Source organism: Primulina tabacum, chromosome 4 (genome assembly GCF_025594145.1).
Source record: "Primulina tabacum isolate GXHZ01 chromosome 4, ASM2559414v2, whole genome shotgun sequence".
Lineage (NCBI taxonomy): Eukaryota > Viridiplantae > Streptophyta > Magnoliopsida > Lamiales > Gesneriaceae > Primulina > Primulina tabacum.
Genome location: NC_134553.1, coordinates 15,493,317 through 15,503,496, shown reverse-complemented (window position 1 = coordinate 15,503,496; position 10,180 = coordinate 15,493,317). Strand labels below are relative to the sequence as shown.

The 10,180-nt window shown below is 29.2% G+C and overlaps 1 protein-coding gene across 1 annotated transcript; it reads left to right on the top strand.

Moving 5' to 3' along the window:
• The first annotated feature begins 381 nt into the window (after positions 1 to 381).
• On the top strand, positions 382 to 3,249 carry LOC142543149 (zinc finger protein BALDIBIS-like). The gene is made up of 3 exons (XM_075650217.1): positions 382 to 784; positions 874 to 1,273; positions 2,016 to 3,249. The coding sequence occupies exons 1-3, from the start codon at positions 673 to 675 to the stop codon at positions 2,917 to 2,919; spliced, it is 1,416 nt and encodes a 471-aa protein (XP_075506332.1). The 5' UTR covers positions 382 to 672; the 3' UTR covers positions 2,920 to 3,249.
• The last annotated feature ends 6,931 nt before the right edge of the window (positions 3,250 to 10,180 follow it).

Here is a 10,180-nt window from a genome sequence, read left to right as displayed (position 1 = left end):
CTCACATCAACAATTGGACCAAAATAACCGAAAATTTTAAAGTTAATGTATAAAAAACAAACTTTGAAAATTTAGTAAATCATACCCAAAATTAAAACAAGTCAGTGGACAAAAAAAACCTATTTTCTCTTTCTTTCTTCTTTTTTTTGGCAAAAATCAATTCCTAATATATATAATAAAATTGATGAATTCGTACTTGTACTAACTAATATTTCTATATATATGTTAATGTGAATGTATTTTCATTATCACTTGCTACATATGCTCTTCTTGTTATCATAATTATATACAAACACATGTTACGTATACAAATTGAGTAAGTAGAAATATACAGAAAGCGTGAGTGGTCCAATTGTTTACCGCTGGCCGATTTTAGAGAAACAGCAGCCAGCAAGACAAGGATACAGAAACGGAAAATGATAGAAAGTGAAATATTATTCCTCCCCCTTAACCTAGCTAGTAGGTCTCATGGAAGATAATAATATATAGTTTTCTGCTAACATTCAGAGCCCCAAGAAAACAAAAGCTTACAACTCCATCGATGTGTACTTAGCCTAGTTTATCATTATTTTGAGCTTTGTTTTAAGGTTAACTACATCAGATTTCATCAGGGTTTTACCCATTTCGAAAAATCCAATTCCTTTTCTTTCTTTCGAGTTTATACACAGAAAAATGATGTCCGATGGTGGACTTTCTTCAATTGGAGGGTTCATCGAAGCTCCCAGCGCTGCAAACCCTAATCTGATTCCATCCAAGAAGAAAAGAAACCTCCCAGGAAAGCCAGGCAAGAATCTTGCATGCACATATACTGTGTATTAATATAAAAAGATTGTTTAAATATTTGATTTCATATATATAAATATATATAAGCAGATCCAAATTCAGAAGTTGTAGCGCTTTCTCCAAAATCTCTGATGGCAACAAACAGATTCATATGTGAAGTCTGCAACAAGGGTTTTCAAAGGGAACAGAATCTGCAGCTACACAGAAGAGGACATAATCTTCCGTGGAAACTCAAACAAAGAACCAACAAGGAAGCTGTAAAAAGAAAGGTTTACGTCTGCCCTGAAAAAACTTGCGTGCACAATGACCCTTCAAGGGCACTCGGAGATTTGACAGGTATTAAGAAACATTACAGCAGAAAACATGGCGAAAAGAGATGGAAATGCGAGAAATGCTCGAAAAAGTACGCCGTTCAATCCGATTGGAAAGCTCATAGCAAGATTTGTGGGACTAGAGAGTATAAGTGTGACTGTGGGACTATCTTCTCGAGGTACTTTCAGTTGTTGGTTCGAATGTTAAAGTTATAATAGAATGATTTTTTGCAACGTAATTCGAATATTGGCTTAATATAATAGAGAATATAGCATTATATGTTACGGAATTTACATTCTTGTGTCACATTGGTCTATACACTAAACTTCAAACTGTTGCAAGAAATATTAGAGGGTATACTGTAATTGGTTTGTTTAGAAATAAAAGCACAAGATTCAAATGGCTTTAGGTTGCATTTGTAAGGAATTTTAAATTCATTGATTTCAAATGTATTTTTGTAGTTTTAGTTAAATAAGACCATAAATTTCAAATTCATACATTGCATGTTTATATAGTGTTTCATATTAATGATAATAAATTTCACGTTTACCCAATAACTGAGTTAATTAAAATGTACTTTACTTTGTGTAACTAATATGTAAATAAATAAAATATAATAATAAAACTATAATTATAATTCATGTATTCCAAATTTATCCATCTAAATCCAAACAAATTGGAGTATAGTGAGCACATGAAAATGCATTACTAATGAAACTAGAGTGTATTGACCAGTAGCTATGATATGTTTCGGTTAATTAAGATATTTAAGAATGCATTCATTTTGAACTCTTCAATTTTAATTATTACTTTTAACCAAATTTCTAGAATTTATCAAAATGATCCATTATAAAACACTCAATTATGCAAGAAAAGTTCAAGATTGCTAACTCTGTAATGCCAAATGTTTTCCCTTTCAGAAAGGATAGCTTCATCACCCACAGAGCCTTTTGTGATGCACTGGTACAACAAAATGCAAGATTTAGCGCTACAGTTCCTTCTGGAAATTTGAATTTAAGGAATGAATTGATGAATGGAGGATTAAATGTTCTTCCAAATTCTGGAAGATCTCATTTTCCCGTCATGTTTAAGCCCGAAGGATTGGAATCAAGAAATGATCAGCTGGATCTTGATCATCTTATGCAAAAACAACCGAAGTTTCCATTGTGGGCAAGCAATCAGATTGGAAATCCAAGTTCTTCTAATTCTAATTACTTGGCATCAAGTTCAACCAACCTACCAGAATTGGAGCAAATTGCTTCACAGAATCAGTGGTTCAAAAGAGTACTAAAGGAAGAAGAAGAACAGGAAAACAGGGTCAACTTGATGGAAACAAATAGTTCAGCAGCTCAAATGTTTGCTTGCGCAATATTTCAAAAGGCAGGTCAATTGGGATCAACCAGAAGCAACAGTTCTGAAATCTTTGGGGCATCTGGCAATAATTTTGGGCAAATGAACTCATTTTCCAACATGGGCAGCTTCAACTTTCTGAATCAAAGTAGAAACGAATTGTTGTTCCATCAAAATCTTCGAAAAGCTGATGATTTGAATGGATTAATGGGATACACAAATGGAGACCACAATGGGCTGCTATTTGGCGATATCGATTCAACCCCATTAATGAGCAGCTCGAGAAACTTTGACCCTTTTTCTCTGATGCCAAATGGTAACTGTCCAGCAGGCGTCGAGATCAAAAGTGGAAATGGCCTCACAAGAGATTTTCTTGGGGTGGGAGCCAGTGAAAATAGGCATCTATTGCAAGAATTTGCTCCCATTGATTCTACAATGAACAATTTGAACCATTACAGCAGAATCAATCACTGATAGATTCGGGAATCACAAAGGGGTAAAATTTATTAACTGCAGAAACATTACCTGACAGAAGGGATTCCATCAGCTACTGCAAAGACTTGGAAAAACAGGAGAGCTTGTGAACTCTGTCAGTGGTTGGGGGGCCACTGCTTGTTGGAAGAGACATGACAAAAGGTTCACAAGGGAGAAATATGTATTAATGATGGCAGAAATTTGATTTCTTGTCCTTATTTTTTTTTGTAATTCTAGGGATGTTTATGCATGGAATTGTGGACCACTGATTAAATATTGCGAGCCTGTGATTGTTTTTGTTGTTCAGTGCAATAGTATGCTTGAAATAAATCTGAATTACAAGGTGCATCCCATTCCATGTGGGATCGATGTACTTAAATTTAACAAATCTTATATGTATTATTATTATTTACAACAACTTTAATTGAATAATAATTTTTTTTAAAAAAAAAAAACCTAAAATTACTGGGAGTCTAAGCCAAATAAAACAACCAAGTGATCTTGGATGATATAAATATGTGGCTTAGGAAATCAAGCAGGCAAATTGTTGTCTTGATCTGCTAACTTGTTTAATTTTGAGTTTTGGTTCATTAAATTTTCAAATTTTGGTTTCTGTATATTAAATTTTAATTTTTTTTTTAGTTCGATCTAGTTACTGATGAGACATCGTACAAATTAGAAATTTCCGATGACACACAACAATATTTGGTGTGAAGTCGGCATTTTATGGTGTAACATCAAAAATTTCCGGTGGCATGTTGACACTCCGGCGAAATAAGAATGAAATTAAAAAAAAAATCAAAGTTTATGAACATAAACCAAATTTTAAAAATCTATTGGACCAAAAAAAAAAAAGACAAAACCAAAAAAGCATATTTTATCCTTTCAAGTATATACTTAATTGAAGAATAAGTGAAACCATCTCCTTTTGAGAAGCCATACTCATTAAGGCATCCACAATTAGCTAAATTCCCTTCTTAGCTTGATGAATGTAAGTAACATGGATTGGGAGTTCTACGAAACAGAGATAATTTTAGTCACGGTGTGATTCAACTTTCAAGTCGAGTGACTAGATTTGTTGATGAAAAATGATTAAGTCGATTTGGTTCAAGGGAAAAAGAAAATCAATGGAAATAATGGTTCAAGCTGGTAAAGATGAAGCAATGGTAATATATACTGGCATAGTTCTGATCTCGTTACAGTAATCATCAGTGAATACCATTATAAATATAACCACACAAAGATTCTTTTTCGTTTTTCCATTTTTGTTTCTGAATAAGATAATTGTTAATTAGCAAGCCAGACTTTGCAGAAAAGTGACAAGAAAATGCACACAATCATCAAAGCCATACATTTTCTCCGTGGAATCGATCTAGTTTTCTCCATTTGGCAAATGAGAAAAATATAGAATGTTCGTAAGGTTTGGAACATGACCTTTATAGGCAAGGTTTATAATCTGAAATATAGTCTACCTCCAACAATAAAAACATGACCTTTATAGGCAAGGTTTGGAACAATCCTCCAAGATGAGTCAAAAAACATTAAATTAGATTTGATGTTTCCTAAGGCCTTGAGAACGAAAAGTGAGTCTAACAATAAAAAAATCGGTAAATTTCCGAAAAATGCCTCAGGCCATGTTTCAATTAAGATTTAGTACATCGCCACATTTTTTAGGAATCAGTACCTGACAATGCTATAATTTTTAGTTTTAACTCCTTACAAACCAAAATATACATTTTTATCCTTTATTATTTAAATAAATATATTATTTTATCCGCAAAAATTACATGTTTCTTCTCCATTTAAAATATAATTTTAAAAAAATATTGTTTCTCAATTATCATGGAATAAAAATAAATACTTATTTTGACATACAAATTAAAGTACCTATTATGGGATTTCAGATACTTGATTTTGCTCTTTGAATACTCCAAATATATAAGAAAATACTATATTTTCGAGCATTCACATAAATTCAGTCATTGTTGGTCGTTTCATGAAAAATGCATTAGGATGACTTATTCATGTCATTTTAATATTTTAAAAAAACGTAGGTCATCACTCATCGTTAAATAACATTATTTATTTTGACCTACAAAATACTTATTTTGGAGTTCCAAATTCTTGATTTGACTCTTTGAATAATCCAAATGTGTAAGAAAATACTGGATCTTCGAGCTATCACAATAAATCAATAATTGTTGGTCTTTTCATTGAAAATGGATTTAGATAACTTATTCATGTCATCTAATTTTTGAAAAAACAGAGTTTCTCACTCATTGTTGAATTAGAAAAAGTACTTATTTTGATCGATAAAATACCTATTTTGGGTTACAAATATTTTATTTGGCTATTTGAATACTTCAAATGTGTAAGAAAATACTTAAGTTTCAAGTAATATTAAGTAACTTTCGATGGTGTCATTTGTGAAGTTAAAATGTGATACATAAATTGGTACAAAGAGTATCTAATTCGAGTCTATAAATACATGATTTTATCCATTAAATACTCATATTCAAATATTTGAGGATGCCAAAATATAGTTTGAAGTTATTATTAAGTGACACCGATGATGATATTCGTGAAGTAAAAAATGTTATACCTAAATTAATAAAAATAATACATAATTCGAGTCCACAAATACTTGATTTTAACTTTTAAATACTCAAATTCGATTGAGTATGTAAAAAATATAGTTTGAAGATAATATTGAGTGTTCTTTGATGATGAGATTATGAATAAAAAACGTGTTACCTAAATTGGTACAAATAGTACCTAATTTGATTTCACATTTACTTGATTGCACCTTTTTACAACTCGATTTTGATTATTTTGGTATATAAAAAAATATAGTTTCAAGTAATATTGAGTGACTTTTGATGTGTCATTTGTGAAGTTAAAATGTGATACCTAAATTAGTACAAAAAATATCTAATTTGAGTCTACCAATACTTAATTTTACTCCCTAGCTAAATGAGAAGTACTTAATTTGAGTTTGCAAATATCTGATTTCGTAAATGAGATACTCACAATATGTATTAAAAAATTTAATATTCGAATAAGTAACGTAAATTCACCAAGTGTTGGTATTTTTATGGAAGATATATTTGGATGAAATATTCATCTCATTTAATACTTTTTAAAAAAAATAAAAAAAATTCTCAACTAAGAATGAAAATTTTAAAGTACTTAGTTTTCCTTGAGAAGTACCTAATTTGAGTTTGCAAATACTTGATTTCGTAAATGAGATACTCACAATATGTACTAAAATACTGGATATTCGAATAGGTAATGTAAGTTTGTCAAGTATTGGTATTTCCATTTAATAAGCATTTGGATGACATATTCATATCATTTAATTTTTTTTTTTTGTAAAAAAAAAAAAACAAATTTCCAACTAAGCATGAAAATTTTAAAGTAATTATTTTTATTTGAGAAATACCTAATTTGAGATTGGCAAATATTTGATTTGGTACATGAGATACTCATAATATGTAACAGAATACTGGATATTCGAATTTGCAACATAAGCTCACCAAGTATTTTTCTTTCCATGGAAGATGCATTTGGATTACATATTCACCTCATTTAATTTTTTTTGTAAAAACAAAAAAATTCACAACTAAGTATTGAAATTTTAAAATACTTAGTTTTACTTGAGAAATATCTAATTTGAGTTTGCAAATACTTGATATCTTAAATGAGATACTCAAAATATGTATTAAAATACTGGATATTTGAATAGGCAACGTACGTTCACTAAGTGCTGATATTTCTATGAAAGATGCATTGGTACGAAGTGTATCTAAACTGGTGAAGTTAAAATATGATAGCAAAATTGGTACAAAGAATATCAAATGTGAGTTCGCAAATACTTTATTTTACTCCCTAAATATTTATATCCAACTATTTGGAGATGTCAAATTATATAGTTTGAAGTTAATATTGAGTGATCTTTGATGACGACATTCGTGAAGTAAAAATATGATACTTAAATTTATACAAATAATACATAATACGAGTCAACAAATACTTGATTTTACCATTTAAATAGTCAAATTCGATTATTTGATGATGTCAAAATATATAATTTGAAGTCAATATTGAGTGGCCTTTGATGATGAGATCCGTGAAATAAAAATGTGATACCTAAATTGTTATAAATATTACATAATTAGATCCCACTGATAATTGATTTTATCCTTTAAAAACTCAAATTAGATAATAAGTATAATAAAAGAATATTGATACATAGAATGAATGATTACAATAAATATTATGAATGAATACTAATGAGGATGATATCAAATGAAGTATTGCCTTGTCATTTAATGAATACCAATAAGCATTGTGAATGAATATTAATGATATTATAAATTAATAGTCACAAGTATAAAGAAAAAAATACTAATAAGTATAATGAATAATTACCAATAAGTATTATGTCAAATAAGTATAATTGTCAAATAAGTCATTCAATGAATATCAAAAAGTATTGTAAATTAATATTGATGAGTATTTTATAAATCGTTAATCCAAGAATCGATAGATATGCTTGAAGTGCAAACTTCAAGCTCATTTACGAACTATGTTCATAATGCATCTCCAAATTAGTCCATGATGAATAATGAACAATGTTTATTTATTTAAATGACATGAGTAAGTATCCTAATGAATTTTCCATGGAAAGATTGCCTATTCGAAAATCCAGTATTTTAATGCGTATTGTGAGTATCTCATTTATGAAATCAAGTATTTGCAAACTCAAATTAGGTAATTCTCAAGTAAAACTAAGTACTTTAAAATTTTCATATTTATTTGAGAATTTATTTTTACCAAAAAAATATTAAGTAAGATGAATATGTAATCAAAATGCATATTCCATGAAAAGACCAATACTTGGTCAACTTACATTGCATATTCAAATATCTAGTAGTCTATTACATAATATGAGTATCTCGTTTATCAAATCAAGTATTTGCAATATGAAATTAGGTATTTCTTAAGTAAAATTAAATACTTTTAAATATTCATGCTTATTTGGGAATTTGTTTTGTTTAAAACAAATATATTAAATGAGATAAATATGTCATCCAAATGCATCTTCCATAGATAGACCAACACTTGGTGAACTTACGTTGCATATTCGAATATCCAGTATTCTATTACATATTATGAGTATCTCATGTATCAAATCAAGTATTTGCAATATGAAATTATGTAATTCTCAAGTAAAACTAAGTACTTGAAAATTTTCATGCTTATTTGGGAATTGGTTATTTGTTTTTACAAAAAATATATTAAATGAGATTAATATATCATCCAAACGAATCTTCTATTGAAAGCCAACATTTGGTAAACTAACGTTGCATATTTGAGTATCCACTTATTTTATTACATATTATGAGTATCTCCTGTATCAAAACAAGTATTTGCAAACTCAAATTAGGTACTTCTCATCCAAATGCATATTCCATGGAATATCAACACATGGAGATTTTACGTTGCATATTCGGGTATCCAGTATTTTAATACATATTGTGAGTATCTCATTTACGAAATCAAGTATTTTTCAACTCAAATTAGGTACTTCTCAAGTAAAACTAATGTAGGACCGAGCGCTTGCCGCTTTACCAAGAGCTATAACTGGTGGTAATGGTGCAACTCAAATCTTTTAACCGCACAACAGCTCAAGCACCACGGTTCGATCACTCTACCAAGCAGGGACAATTATTGCACCCAACAATCTGTCTCCCAATAATTGCACTCATTGCAATCAATGGAAATCGAACCCGTGACCTTGGCTCTGATACCAATTGTAGGACCGAGCGCTTGCCGTTTTACCAAGAGCTTTGGCTGGTGGTAATGGTGCAACTCAAATCTTTTAAACCGCACAGCAGCTCAAGCACCACGGTTCGATCGCTCTACCAAGCAGGGACAATTATTGCACCCAACAACTAAGTACTTTAAAATTTTCATGCATATTTGAGAATTTTTTTAATTACTAAAATTATATTAAATGAGATGAATATGTCATCCAAATGCATCTTCCATAAAAAGCCAATATTTGGTGAACTTACGTTGCATATTCGAATATCCAGTATTCTATTACATATTATGATTATATCCTAAATCAAATCAAGTATTTACAAACTCAAATTAAATACTTCTCATCCAAATGCATATTCCATGAAAATACAAGCACTTGGAGAACTTACGTTGCCTATTAGAATATCCAATAATTTTGTACATATTGTAAATATCTCATTTACGAAATCAAGTATTTGCCAACTCAAATGAGGTACTTCTCAAGTAAAACTAAGTACTTTAAAATTTTCATGCTTATTTGGTAATCAGTTTTTTTTTTACAAAAAAAAATATATTAAATGAGATTAATATGTCATCCAAATGCATTTTCCATTGAAATACCAATACTTGTTGAATTTACGTTGTCTATTCGAATATCCAGTATTTTAATACATATTGTGAGTATCTTATTTATGAAATTTAGTATTTGCAAACTCAAAATATGTATTTATCAAGTAAAACTTAGTACTTTAAAATTTACATGTTTAGTTGGGAATTTGATTTTTTTACAAAAAAATATTAAATGAGATCAATATGTCATCCAAATACACCTTTCATGAAAAACTCAATAATGACTGAATTTATGGTGATTGTTCGAATATCAATATTTTTTTACACATTTGGAGTATTTAAATAGCTAAATCAAGTACGTGGAACTTCAAATTAATAGATACTTTATAAGTCAAAATAAGTACTTAATCTTATTTCATGATGAGTGAGGAACTATATTTTTTAAAAAATAAATGACATGAATAAGTCATCATAATGCATTTTTAATGGAAAACTAACGATGACTGAATTTATGATTATTAATGTTCTAAAAATATAGTATTTTTTTTTTCAGATTTGGAGTATTCAAATAGAAAAATCAAGTATCTGAAGCCTATAATAGGTACTAATATTTTGGTATATGGAAAACACACAATTAATTTGGTAGATAAATTTATATATTTATTTAAATATTAAAAAGGAAAAAATGTAAATTTATCTTTGTAAGAAATTAAAACTAAATTTGTAGTATTGTCAGTTATTGATTTGTAAAAAAAATTATCTAAATACTGAATGTTAAATGAAAGATGTGAAAAATATTTTTTTCAAATTTGGCCTAAAAAAATATTATACGCAAAGTTATTAAAGACTTGTCAACTATCAAGTACCAAAAAGACGAAAATTA

Coding starts and splice junctions, on each gene's coding strand:
- LOC142543149 (XM_075650217.1), top strand. CDS start 673: ATGATGTCCGATGGTGGACTTTCTTCAATTGGAGGGTTCATCGAAGCT. Junction 785..873: donor AAACCTCCCAGGAAAGCCAG/GCAAGAATCTTG, acceptor ATATATAAGCAG/ATCCAAATTCAGAAGTTGTA. Junction 1,274..2,015: donor TGTGGGACTATCTTCTCGAG/GTACTTTCAGTT, acceptor TTTCCCTTTCAG/AAAGGATAGCTTCATCACCC.